Source organism: Columba livia, chromosome 4, assembly GCF_036013475.1.
Source record: "Columba livia isolate bColLiv1 breed racing homer chromosome 4, bColLiv1.pat.W.v2, whole genome shotgun sequence".
NCBI classification, from domain to species: Eukaryota; Metazoa; Chordata; class Aves; order Columbiformes; family Columbidae; genus Columba; species Columba livia.
The window spans coordinates 69,081,240-69,095,114 of NC_088605.1; the positions used below are offsets into that span (position 1 = coordinate 69,081,240).

Here is a 13,875-nt window from a genome sequence, read left to right on the forward strand (position 1 = left end):
AACTTTCAGAATTTGATCTGCAACACTCAAGGCCTGAACCTTGCATTTTCCATTCCCAATATACGCAACCATCTTACTGCTATCCACAAACCAAGTAAACTTGCTTTTTGATGGACAGCACAGGCTTGCTGAAGGCTTGTTGTTTGTTCACCAAGAGCTGGAAGCCATCTTATGGTCAGCATGGGAGCACCTGCCTTCCCGACCAAGTTTTCCTGGAGATACTTCACTGCCTTCTGAAATCGCCTTGGCATCCTCTCCCTGTGCCTCACACTACCAAGACAGATGCTGAGTCACGTATCTTCCCAAATATAAAATGCTGCAGTGTGGCTGTTACAGACACGGTTCACCAGCCTCGCTGTACTGAAGCAACCCAGACTACAGCGGCTCTGTCACTGCGCATCTGAAGAGCTCAGGCAATGCCTACTTGTGTAGCAAAAAATCATCTGGGGGTGGGGGAAAGGAAGCTGTATCTGGAAATGTATTTCAGAGCCAAAATACATGATAATGTGGTTCAGCACAGAACATAGTGCCCCATCATCTGTAAAAGACTTTTTGCCATCCAAGTTGACAATCACATGCATTTTAAAACAGTTCTAGATTTGCTTCACATCACTTATTGTCAAAAGTAGCTGTATAAGAACTATATCCCAGACTTCAAAAAAATAATAAAAGGTGGTGCTATGCCATGCACAAAAATCTATTGCTATAGCCTGCAAGAGCTTATAGAATGTGTCCTTGAATTGGAGTGAAGGAGAAAAATCTAAGGAATAAAATGTCTCTTTACTCTTCCACCTAATTTTAAAGATAAACAGCAGTATCAGCTAACACTAGCCCACTAAACACTAAACTGTCAGCAAGATTCGGGCCAAACAAAAATTTAGTGAAGATATTTCAAAGCCACCAATTTGTTACATAGATTCAGCTCTATATAATAACAAGATTAGATAAGAGATCTACAGGGAAACGAGTAAGTTACTGCAATAAGTCTCTGCTGACAGCCATGCCTGGAAGGACAGCTTCTTCTGAAAAATGAACCCCCTCCTTTGTAGTGTAAGTTTAGTTTACTCAGGTACAGAAGAATTAGAAAAGAAGACAAAACAGAAGATTGTAATTTGTTTCTCTTTTCCTGTGAGCACCAAATCCCATTCAGTTCAAAAGAAGTACATCAATATCAGCACTGAAGAAAAGCATAGCGTTCCGCAGAGGTAGTTACGAAACTTTTAAAAACTATGCCGATGTGAAACAGGAGAAGCGCAACTCACAAATTACATGGTATGTGTCATTTTAGTTTCAGTGATTTTTTTTTCTTAGTAAACATTGACACAGATTACCTCAAGTTCAACTGTATCTAAACAGCAGGATCCAACCTACCTCCAAATACACTTACCTAACCAACCGATGATGGAAACGACTCCTTCTGAAAGACTGTTCAACTGCTTTTCTTGTGGCAAAGACACCTGCTCATTCCTAGTGCCCTTCACCCCCTTCTCACCAGGGACCAGGTATTTCCCAAGGCAGCTGCTTGTAGTGCCCGCTGGGTTTCTGCCCTGATTCAAGGACGTATCTTATCAGGCTGATTAATGCCTAGCTACATTATCAACCTAGTCACAAAATATAAATGCCATAGCAGAGGTTTCCCCATTGTTTAAGATGTGTGTTACTTTAAAAAGCCAGCTTCATTCAGCTTCACAAAATCCCTCTGGAGAAGTGTAATAAGAAAGACGCAGAAGAGCCTTTTACTTTCCTAATGGCCACTGCCAGTTATCTGGAAAATACCACCAGCTAACACCACACACTGAATAATTTAAGTCAGCTATGACCTTAAAGATTTGGTATTCAGTCTGTCTCTTGCTTTTGATCCTTTAAGGCTAATTCTGCTCACACTGTCCTACCTGCAGTTCAAAGAATGCTCTTTTTAGTTAACTACACAAACTCCAGGCTCTTTCCCATGTACATGTAAGATTTTATTCCCTTACCAGTAACAGGTGCAGCCACATTAACCATCTCCGTGCTTTCAGAGAGGATACAGTATTTATGCACGAAGCACGGTCTAAATCTACATACTTTAACCAGGAAAAATAGCATGCAGAAGTTTGCAGAAAACAGCCACAGAAGATGACTCCTAACCGTGGGTTGTCTATTGCCTACACTGAGCTTTGTGAAGTGACTATCAACCCTCTTGCCACAACCAAACAGAGCAATGCAAGCTGAGCTCAGCTTCATCAACCTGCAGCAGGGAACAGAAGAGCACAGGCAGGAATGCACCACCACTGTGAATTTTAGCCACCCACCAGCACACCTCCTCCCTGCAAAGGACAAGGCTAACCCCGCCACCCCGAGGAGAAAGGTCCCACTGCCGCACGGAGCCAGGCAGAGCGGCGCACAGTGCAGGGGGCTGACCTCCAAAAGGACCTGCTGCTCTCCCCTCTGCCTCCTGCTCCTGGGTGGGACTGCAACTGCACCGAGGGATGCTGCACCAAGCGCAGACCCGCACCGGAGCACTGCCTCAGAGGGAGAGCAAAAAGGAGGATCAGAGCCCAGCAAGGGCTTCCCGAGGCATCTGGGCAGGTTGCATCCCAAAGATACATTTGCAGCTTGCATACCACGGGTGGGTGTTGCACGCTGCAGCCGTTAATCGTGATAGTCCAGCAGCAGCTCAAAAATCACGCCCATCACACACACTAACCGCATGATCAGCTACTGCCGGTTCCTGGTCTGCGCAGGGCAGTAAGGATATGTCCTGGTTAGGCCAGCTCCCTTCACAGGTGACGCACAAGATGCACAGTGAACATACGGTCCCTGCAAGGGACCGCAGCCTGTGCCAGCGCAGCAGGAGGGACGCGGCTCTGCACACGCACCGTGTGCCCTCCAGCAGCTTCACTCTGGCTGCATTTATTCTGGTCCCCGATCTGAGTGTCACCCCATGAACCGCATCACTTAAAGCCACCCAAAAGGCCAAACGCTGCTACAGATCCTTATGCCTCCTATTAGATGCCAGCACATGTTTCGTTGGCAGGTGAAACAAAGCTTGTAGCTTAACATCTTCCAGAATAGGTCTAGTTTACCTGCACCAAAAAATATTCTGCAAAGAGAAGCCACATGCAGTTAAGTGAGGATAACCGAGAGATTTACAAAGCCCTTCCACTGCCCAGAACCAAAATACTAATGTTGATCTGACACGTACAGAACAAAGCAAGAGCCAGGTTAATATCTCCACACATGCACACACTACTACACGTCATGGATATTCAGCACTCCCTGCTACATGCTGTCTTCAAGGCTGTGTTTTTCTAACTTTTCTTTAAAGAAGAGTTTAGGGAAAACACAGGTGCAGACTGAGCAACTGCAAAACACAGCTACCGCATCCCCTAGAATTAAACAACGGCAATCGTTTAACAGTTTAAGAGGCCTCAACCTTTGTCTCCTCTTTGATTGTTTAACTATAACTCTGCGCCTTCTCAAGACTTTACTTAGATACAGAAAACCAGGGCTTTGCAGCTATCCGTAGGAATTTTCATTTGGTTAAACAAACTACATTTTGTTTACATTTAAAAATGTAAGAGATCTGAATGGCTTGTAATAGCAGATTAAATTAGGCTGCTAAAACTTATCTCTGGACACATACCCCTCTTTTCTGATGATCAGGTCTGGGCAGGAACATGACTTTTGTTTATGAGATGGTTCCTGAAGCATCACCATTTCCAGCCCAGTACAGAAATGTGAACCAGCTCCACTTGTGGCTTATCTTAAAACACCAGGTTAAAAGCTGCAGAAAATAAATTAGCAAAGGCTCTTCCTTTAGAGATACAGCAATAGCTGAAAACAGAACTAGCTATTCAATTCTAATCTGCCAGAGAAAAGCAACAGTTATGAATTTTATCTAACTGTTCAGTAAAAACAAACTGATTGACCAATACTTTAACCATAAAATGTGCCACAGTAGAATTATGTGTAACAGTTTAGGCATGGACAAATTATACGATAAAAGATGAACGCACTCGCTTTGTGTGTCTTGCATTGAATCGAATCCTGTGCTTAGAACACCACGAGAATGAATATCCCAATAAAACTGAATAGAAGGTAAATAACGTCTCCATTCACAAATAACTAGGTGGGGGGTGTGCGGTTCTCCCCACTGAAGTAAATATTTGCCAGCATGTAGTGTACCTACAGGCCTACTTCAAGGTCACTGTCAGTCTGGTTATATTGAACATTTTAATTACTTTTCCACCTTCTTGCACCTTAAGGTTTTGTAACAGGTTAACATCCATGGTTCCAGAGTAAATTTAGAAAGTACACAGAAACACAATCTCAAAGGCTCAAAATATTTATATGTGTGTGTACATATATACATCTCTGTATACACGCACATCACTATAGCAAAATATTGAAAGAAAACTGCTCCTTCCTTTTCTTCCACCCCATTTTAAAGAAAAAAAAGACAACACAAACCCAAACAAACAAAAACACACAAAAAACAACAATCCACTCTCTACTTTTGGGGACAGTTAATTTTTCACCTTAAAGACCAACCCACAGAGACAAAAAACAGACAATGTTGGCGTAGTGCCCAAATTTATCATGCAACAAAGATATTTTTCTTCTTGCAGAACAAGAAAACATCAGTTTGGAAAATTAAGAGCTGAAACTCAATCAATCCAGCAATGTTTTTCTGGAGATAATACAGCTCAACTTTGTTCAGACAGCACAGGGCTACCTTTAGTCCACCTTCTCAGTATATCTGTGAGGCCCGTCACTTTCTAAACACACATTAATGTACACCAGGAAGAATCAGGTAGGAGCAGCACTGTTATGGTCACCTCTGATGACACACTGGAGAACAGTAAGAGCTTCTGCAAAAAAAAACAAGTAACTAACAGACCTGTATCCCCTGTGCATCACTACCCACATTTCCTTATATTGTTACAGTGCCCTAAATGAGGCTCAAAATTATCCTAAAATGCCAGACAGACCCTGCAAAAAGGGCCCCAAGGAAGAAACTCGGGCAGGCTCCTCTCTCCCAAATTGCCACTGTAGGGCTCACCCTCCTGTGCAAGTCAGGCCACCCACAGAGGTGTCAGAACCAGCGCTGAGCCTGGACCAAGCCAGCCCACTGCCAAGTTTATCAGGAGATACACCAGACAACAGCATATGTCAAGATATTAACATAACCACTAGTGCTTTCAGAGTTTGATGCATAGTGCTCGCTCTCATTCAACTGAGATGCATTTGAAGTCAGGCAAGGGAGGAAAAAAAGATGAGGGAACTGGCACAACACTCCAGATTCTGCAGCCCAAAGCCAAGAATCACCCGGTGTTTCTTGAGTTTGTGTACAGAAAGGCACTGTTAAGTCAATATACTACTGATGGGAGTAAAAAAAACCCAAACAACCCCACACAGCCTTCCATGCCAGTTTTCAGACTAAAAGAGATGGAGAGCAGGCCTGATGTTTTTCATGCAAAAGGCAAAGGCTGAACAAGGAATTTTTAGAAGCAAATTGTTGAGCACTGCAGGTCTACCTACCTATTTATCTCCCAGACAGAAGCATCTGTTATTAATCATCTCCAATGCAAGATCTATTTGTTCATGTACACGTAAATAGAAGTGTAAATGACATGGTTTTCTGTTAAATTTTGTTCTGCCTGTCACTCACCATTGTGTTGCTGAACAGAGGCACTCTTGTATATCAGGTATGAAAGACCACATGGTACACTGAAGTAATCAAACTTAATTATTAATCTGTGCAGCCAGGATTTCTGGAATCAATCCAGTCACTATCACTATTTCAGTCTGAAGTTCAGTACCTGATGGCCAGTAAGTGTACAGTAAAAATTCACATCTAAGTACCGTACTGGTACCAGATACGTCAACTCACATCATCTCCATTTGATGGCCTATAAATAGTTTATTCTTCTTATATACGGCTAGTTTTCAAAACATTTTTACTTATCAAATCAAGGGAAACAAACTCTCCATAAAACACTAGTAAGACAGTATAACCTATTAGTGGGCTTCTTTAAGCGTAAGCAGTTTGTTCATTCTCCCTTCTGCCCATTTTAACCCACACTTGGTTAGAAGCTACAGACGTAATTTCCAAGATAGTCTGCACTGCTTTTTCTCTACTGTACCATTAAGTACCTAACTCAAATAGTTCCTGCAACCTCAAAAGACTCATTTTGATGAGTTCATGTTTAATAGTTCCCCTCACCACCACCCCAAGATACTTCCAGTGACTTCAAGAGCATATTTCATCAAGCAACAACAAAAGACCCTTTGAAGTGTCAAGACATTACATCCCATTTGAAATTCACTACTTAAAAAACTGCCACTCATCATACAAAGTCAACCAGATATCACAGAAATTACTGTAAAGCTCAGCAAACCTTACTTCTGGCAGAGGGCTGGCCGGTTTGGTTAGGATTCCTCCCACATAAACAACATTGGGTAGCGTGGGTCTTGGAAACTCCAGTGCTACATCAGTACAAAGCATCCACAGGCTGGATCCATGAACCAAGTCATACATGGACCGTTCTGGAAGAACCTTGTGTTTCTGCATTATCCTTTCGTATTTTGGCAGAACCAAAAAACTGACTCCAAATCTTGAAACAAGATAAACAACAGTATTTTTAATCCTCTCAAATAGGTTCATGTGATCTGTGAGCAGCGAGTTAAATTCTGGAACATAAGACAGGGGAGCTGGAGCACCCACTTCTGCTGGATACCAGAGGCCAGTGGAAAAGACGGCATATTTAACCCCTAAAAGGTGAGCTATAACAAATCCACACATCTCATTGGGATCTACCAGGAGCAGGTCAAATTTTTCCTGTTTCAGGGCATGCATGAGGTTTCGGTTGCCAACGATCATGTCGCAGTTCTTAGAATAGTGGTCCAGGATATCAAACAGTTCGAGGGCTGTGAGTCTCCCAGAGAAGATACTCCTCATCTTGGACTGGAGAAAATCATCCGAGGTGCTGCTGTTAAAGATCCCTGGGTAGCGCTGAAGTCTATAGTGATTAGATGGAGGAATCTCCCTGCCCTCAGAGAGGAGAAACACTGTCTGGTGACCTTGGTCATGCAAGGCTGAGGCCAGAGTCTTGAAAATATAAAGATGGCTTTCAAACATAATTGGCGGCACAACAACAATTTTGGCAGCCCTTGCTATCCCGACAGCACTCCACAGGAGAATGAAAGCTGGAGCGTACGGCTTCATAGCTGAAATGAGAAACAAAAGCATTACATCAACAGAAAACAGGTTTGTATGCTACCTGGAAATTTGAAAAAAAGAGTTACTATGTGGCATCACCAAGTATGTCCCAAAGAAGCTGATCACATCTCCCTATTTCAAAGATGTCTTTGCAGTGGCCACGAGTAACAAGACAGACACTCAGCTTCAGAGTGCATTTGGCAGTGCTTGGTTTCCAGTGAGTTTGCCTGTTCTCCTCCCCTCCCATCTGGCATTAAGAGTAGACAAGAGACTTCCTCCAACACAGACACAATACAGCACCTCCACATTTCTTACAAGCACAAGTCTTAAGAGGAGTGGCTGAGGGAACTGGGGCTGTTCAGTCTGGAGAAAAGAAGGCTCAGGGGAGACCTTATGGCTGTCTACAACTACCTGAAAGGAGGTTGTAGCATGGAGGGTGTTGGTCTCTTCTCCCAAGTAGCAAGTGATGGGACAAGAGGAAATGGCCTCAAGTTGCACAAGGGGAGGTTTAAATTGGATATTAGGAAAAAGTCCTTCATGGAAGGGGTTGTCAGGCATTGGAACAGGCTGCCCAGAGGAGTGGTTGAGTCACCATGCCTGAAGGTGTTTAAAAGGTGTTTAGATGAGGTCCTTAGGGACATGGTTCAGTGCCAGAGTTAGGTTAGGTTATGGTCAGACTCAAGGATCCTGAGGGTCTCTTCCAACCAAAGCGATTCTATGTTCTATTCTATTTTTTAATGTGACATGGGTTACCACCTCACCAACAGAGCATCTCATATTTGTATTGCTACAATATAATATTGGGCTTTCTGAAAGATGCCCCAATTTTCTCCTACTCCGGTTTCCAGAAGTGATTTGACTGTGAAACATTTATAAGGTACACTGACTATTTAAATCATGTTTCTCACATAGAAAATTTTCTTACAGCATTTGAAAGCTCTTCCACACTTATTTTCAAGAAGGTGTTAGCCACAGCCTAGGAGATTACCAATCATCACTTAAAGAACTCTATGAATTTTAAATGAATTATCACCCACCAGCAGTAGTGTGTGCAAACAGACATGCTTGCACAAATGAGTTCACTCAGACAGAGAAACGTGGATTTTGTGTGTGGATTTCTTTTCTTGGGACAAAGCCACGGCACAAAATGCACAGCAAAACCTTATGGTACCCATGTGCAGGGAGTGAGGAACTGAAACATGGAGAACTGACTGAGACCTTCACACCACACCACCACATTCACAGGCTGAAGCAATGTTTGGGGAAGTACTCAGAGCTTCACTGTTTCCAGACACAAATCTCAATTTTACAGAGATTAACACTTAGAAGAAGAGAGAGGAAACTACTTGGTGCAAATACGACCAGTAGCATATGAAATCTTCACTATACTGCACCATCACCTGACATCCAGAGAGATTAATTTGTTTCTTAAACCGTCTCAATTAGGGTGTTGGATATCACCCTAAAACATCTCCTCCCTGGCAAATAGAAGTAGTTAGATTGAACTAAAAGCAACTCTTTTCATTCTCTAATGAAATTGGAAAAAGCATTTTTACTGTACTAGAAACTGCTCACCTCCCAGCACGAAGGCCTGACCTGCCAGAGAGTTTAAGGCACTAAATTACCACTTTAAGCCTTTCTAGAAAACCACAGCACCCCACAGAGCTCAGCTGCCCTCCCAGGAGCTCCCGTTCAAAGGATGTGCCAGCGCTGAGTCCGCTCACCATCCAACTCTGCTCCTGCCCATAAAACTTGCAGGTTTCAAGCTGCAGCAGAGGGTTGTGCAAGTGCAGAAGTACATGGATTTGGCACAGCGTTCAGTATTGGTACCAACAGGCCATGCACAGATGTCTTCAACAGGGCCACACTGATCAGCACCACTGGAAGATAACACTCACTAGGTGAGGTTTTAACAAGTAAATATGGGTTTCTCAATGTAATATCCAAGAAAAAACCCATTACTGATTACACCTCCTCATGCTATAAGCATTCCCATGGTACTAAGTTACAACAGCGATATTACAAAACCATGAAAGGGGGTGTACGATTGGGAAACTCAAACCATTAATGTTTCTATCAGCAGCATAAATCAAAGGTCCTGGGAGCCTAAGGGCTAGTCACAATCCATGAAGTTGCCAGATGCAGCCACGCCAGGCTGTATTTTAATCTCCCGACCCAATGCAGGCCCGGAGCACAGCGCTGGCAGGGAGACACAATCCTTAGCTCCAAGGTGTATTCTCCACAGACGGGGTCACACACCCGCCACCAAAAGCCATGGGGAACTAGAGCTGCACTTCCCGGGGATGACAACAGCATCGCCACATCACCTCCCATCCCCGCCCACACCCAACAGCAGCGTTTCACACGGGATTCGCACTGGATATTTTACTCTTTTTGAAGGTACTATAAAGCACTACCTATCTAACACAAAAATCTGAAAATACAGCTACAGGCAATTTACAAAACGTCGGCTTTTCTCCTCTTGCGGTGTATCAGCATCAAGAGATGACACAACACACTTCCGAAGAAGTCAGTAACTTGTGGTATCTTCAGAACTTATTAAAAAAAGAAAGCAGTTCTCAGAAATATATTATGCAACTGCCCTCTTCAACATAAGCATCTTCCACAGGGACAGGAAAATATATGTACAGGACAAAACAAGCCACAAAACTATTCAACACATGATGCTATTAGAGAAATGTTGATTAAGTGACTTTTTTTTGGGAAAAGGAGTGTTGACCTTATATTGAACTTTTGGCAGGAACCTCCAGGATGAAGCCTCATAATTTCATCCCCTGGCCAGGCAGAAGTAGGGAGCTTGGAAGGTTTGTATTAAGCAGAAATGAGGGCGACATGCAAAATATACAATCACAGGCCTAATTCCTATTTGGCAGACTGGGGAGGAGGAAGAGGAAGGTGCTTGGTGTCATCAGCAGGGCAGCAACGTGCAACTACGTGAGCTCAGCTCCAGCCTCAGTCCCAACAATGGACACTCCTCCAACCATCCTCAGCAATGAATCTTCTAGCATGTCAGGTATTTCTGTCAAGACAGGGAGAACTGCGGAGGTTTCCCTGTTTTAATAGGAATTTCTGAACCTCCTCATCTCCAAAAGTGGTTGGCAGCTCCCAGGCAGAGCGGGCTTTGAAGGGGCTGGGAAAATTAAGGGGTGGTGCTAAGCTGGAAGCCCATCAACACCAGACCACAAGGACTCTTCCCACTAACTTCCAGTCATACTCTAGCAGTCAACTCCCAGAATACATCACCTGCCAAAATAAATAAAAAGGATCAACACCCAATGCAACTGCTTCCTGTTGTTGAATACCAGGCATAAGGAAAGAAAGCCCAACAACAGAGGATGACATGTTTCTCCAAAGTTCACAGTGTAAAACCATTTTCTACCTCTATCTGAAGCCTTTCTGCTTAGGATGTGCCTTCATTAAATGAGACGGTTTAGTCTGAGCTGGTATATATCCTTTTATAATAAATGGTACAAAAATGAAAAGACAAATCCAAATTTTCTAAAGTTTTTATAAAAAAAACAACCAACTAAACAAAAAACACCCCACAAAATTATCACTGAATCGAAGTCATTACTACTTTCAGCCAAAAAGCCCTAAAAGCTCTAAAAGCAAAAACAGATATGGAAGGGAAAAAAAAAGGCAGAGCAGATTTATATGAGTGAACCCAACCGCTGCTGTAAAGAGTTCACCTACTGGAGTGCAGCAAGAAAAGTTAATTATTAAAGAAACACCATGAGGTTAAACATTAAACCTATTCCAAAGGCTCCTCGTAAAGTTAATGACCTACATGTGGCTTTTCAAATGAAAGAGAAAGTACAAGTTTTAAAGTGTGTTACAGAAAACCAAGCATGTCCAGGGAAGGCTGCTGGAGGGGCGTTTTTGGCTGACCAAAAGCATTCTAAATCCTGCCTTTTTTTTTAAAGAAATATTTTTCATTCACCCAGAAGGGCCAAGCAGAATCTAGTACAAGAAGTGTGAGTACACAGAAATCAGCGGCTTTCAGAGGATCCTTCCCCTGCATTGTTCAAAGACCTGACACTTGAAAATGAGGCAATGTGGAAACCAACTGAATGACATTGACATTTATATAAATTATATGAAAAAGTCTTAATGTCTAAAATGATATTATACAAGTGAACCACAGTTATATTCCAAACTTTAAAATGTTTTTAAAATAATTCCAATTAATTATTTATGTAACAGTCAATTACAGTACTTGAATATACAAAGATTACATTTACTGCCAATCCTTAATAAACTGCTAATCACTCTGTAATTAAAACTTACAAGCATGTTTGAGGGGTTTTTTATGCTTTATACCCCTGGCTGCCTACCTACTATTTCTGAAATCTCACAAAAATAATCATTTTCAAGCCAGCAATAACTTTTTCAGTGTTTTTCTCCATTGCAGTGAGATCTAGAAGCAAAAGAGGCTCTCAAGCAGCTCTGTATGCAGCACAACTTGAATTCAAACTGCACAAATATTTATCACTACTCAAAAAAGTAAATTGTTCTTTGCACATACCGTAATGATATAAAAAGAGTCCTTTTTATTTACTAGCAATACGTAACGCTCCTGACCTCTAAAGAAGGAAATTAAGTTTTACAGAGACTGTGTTGAGTGACGCAAGGTGCTCCCTTCCTTTCGGCTTTTCTTCAGATTTGCTAAAGTTTGTTGAGTTTGCCTGGGGGTCAGAAGACCAGGAGCTATGCCCAGAAAGGTGCCCTTCATACTAAACAGCATCCCTGCAATGGCAGCAAAGGAGCAATCTTTCCAGCTGCTCATCACTCCCACCTCACCCCAAGGTCTCCAGCTGCTCATTACAATTTAACAGGTGTGAGCACACATGAAAAGGAGCAGGCTTACTAACTAGATTTGCATTTGTGCAGTGTCACGTCTGCAGCCAGCCCCACCCCACCCTGCTCAACCACCGCATCCGCCACAGATAAACACATTCTGTGTTTACTTCTTTTAAGACAGTATGTGTTGTAGCTGTAAAAAGGGCACAGTCAAAAGGATGTTAAGTAAAATCCTGAGCTAGGTGATGAGTGAAATACAACTGGTTACTGACAGTGCTATGAACTCCCTCGAAAAACTACTGGCGCAGCTCCTGGCTTTGGTTTACTACTGCTCTTAATAAAACAGAACCATTAAAGAGGATAAAGAGATGAGCACAGATCTATTTTACACAGTGGAGCATGAGACAGTTGAAAAAGCAGATTGTTACCTGGTGTGTTACTTGATTTATTGGAGTCCCAGTCCCTTTCTGCCTACTCAAAATCCCATTGGCATTACCTTATTTTATGTGCAAATCTGTTTGCTTTAGCTGTTATTAAACATAGTTTTACAGATAAAACATGGTATCCAACCTTCACAGGCTTGTAAACATTTCAGTTAAGCAAATACAGAACCAAGCCCTACAATGCTAGTTGCATGACCAAAGGACCTGTAACGAAAGCATTTTATCAAGCCTAAGATAGCAAAGAATGACTAACAAAAAGCACTTACAGTTAAGTATAAAGCTGAAAGAGGAAGAAAATATTCCAAGACAAATAAAAGGTTCTCTAACAATGCTTACAGGATGATTCCATGATAAAAATACATGCACTCAACCCAAATTTTAGCTGGACCAGCCACAGGCAAGCAGCTGATATTGAAGACAAAAAATATACCTACACGCAAGCATGAATTCAGTGAATTTATGCAAAACTGGGGAAGAGTGAACAGAGAAGAGGTCATACTTTACAGTTGTGATGTCTTCTAGACACCTCTTGATACAATACAAATACTTTTTCAAGTCCTTCTCATAACACTTTCTTTAAGACTTAATACCAGTCTACGTTAATATTTTTTGCCAAGCACCAGAGTAAGGAAATGCTAACAATGTGAAGAAATGCACTAACCAAATCACATATAACAACATATCTCAGGTCAAATTGTCACAGACACAGGAAGACTTTAATTAGCGGCATAACAGACAAGAATAAGGAAGACCACATTCTTCAAGCTTAAAGTACAGCTTGACACCTAAACCCTTTAATCTGGCAATTGTAAAATGTGTTCTTAGTATATAATACTGCCTGCTGTACTGTACATGTTCTGTAGGTAATAGGAAATACTCCTCCATAATCCTTTAGGAACATTAAAGTAAATCAGGCCCATAAACTGACTTCAGGGAGGAAATTGCAGTTTAAGATTAGGAAGTAGCTGCTACTCAGCAACCCACGTGCTGTAAAACAGATGAAAGCATCAGAAATGAGTCAATCAATACACAGAGCCTCGGAGCAGCAAGCCATAATATCATCCACAAAGAGGCTCTCATAACAGGTATTGCAAAACCTTCAGATTTATCTTCTTAAGTTTTTCCTACCACACATCTTGTTATTGATTTCAACAATAGTTGTGTTGCAAGGTTTTAGATAAATTCTAAGATTCAGCTTGTAGCTACAGGCTCTTGTTTCAACCAAGTAAATTAAGAAATTAGTGGAAATAATTAGTAAGAAATCACGTGTGCATAAAGAAGAGGTGGCTTTTGCATTAACTTCATACAGTTTCTTCAACTCTTCTATCCAATGGCTGAGGCATTTCAGTGAGCACAAGAATGCCACCTACACAAAGTGAGAGGGAGATTTATGGGCACTACAATGTC

General features: G+C 42.0%; 1 protein-coding gene across 7 annotated transcripts in view; it reads right to left on the minus strand.

Moving 5' to 3' along the window:
• Positions 1-13,875, minus strand: part of UGT8 (UDP glycosyltransferase 8) — a 45,103-nt gene that overhangs the window by 19,325 nt on the left and 11,903 nt on the right. For all 7 annotated transcript variants that reach the window (XM_065062184.1, XM_065062183.1, XM_065062186.1 and 4 more), the window contains exon 2: positions 6,389-7,212. In XM_065062184.1, the coding sequence (XP_064918256.1) occupies positions 6,389-7,210 (822 nt within the window). In that variant the 5' untranslated portion in view covers positions 7,211-7,212. The remainder of the gene's footprint in view (positions 1-6,388; positions 7,213-13,875) is intronic.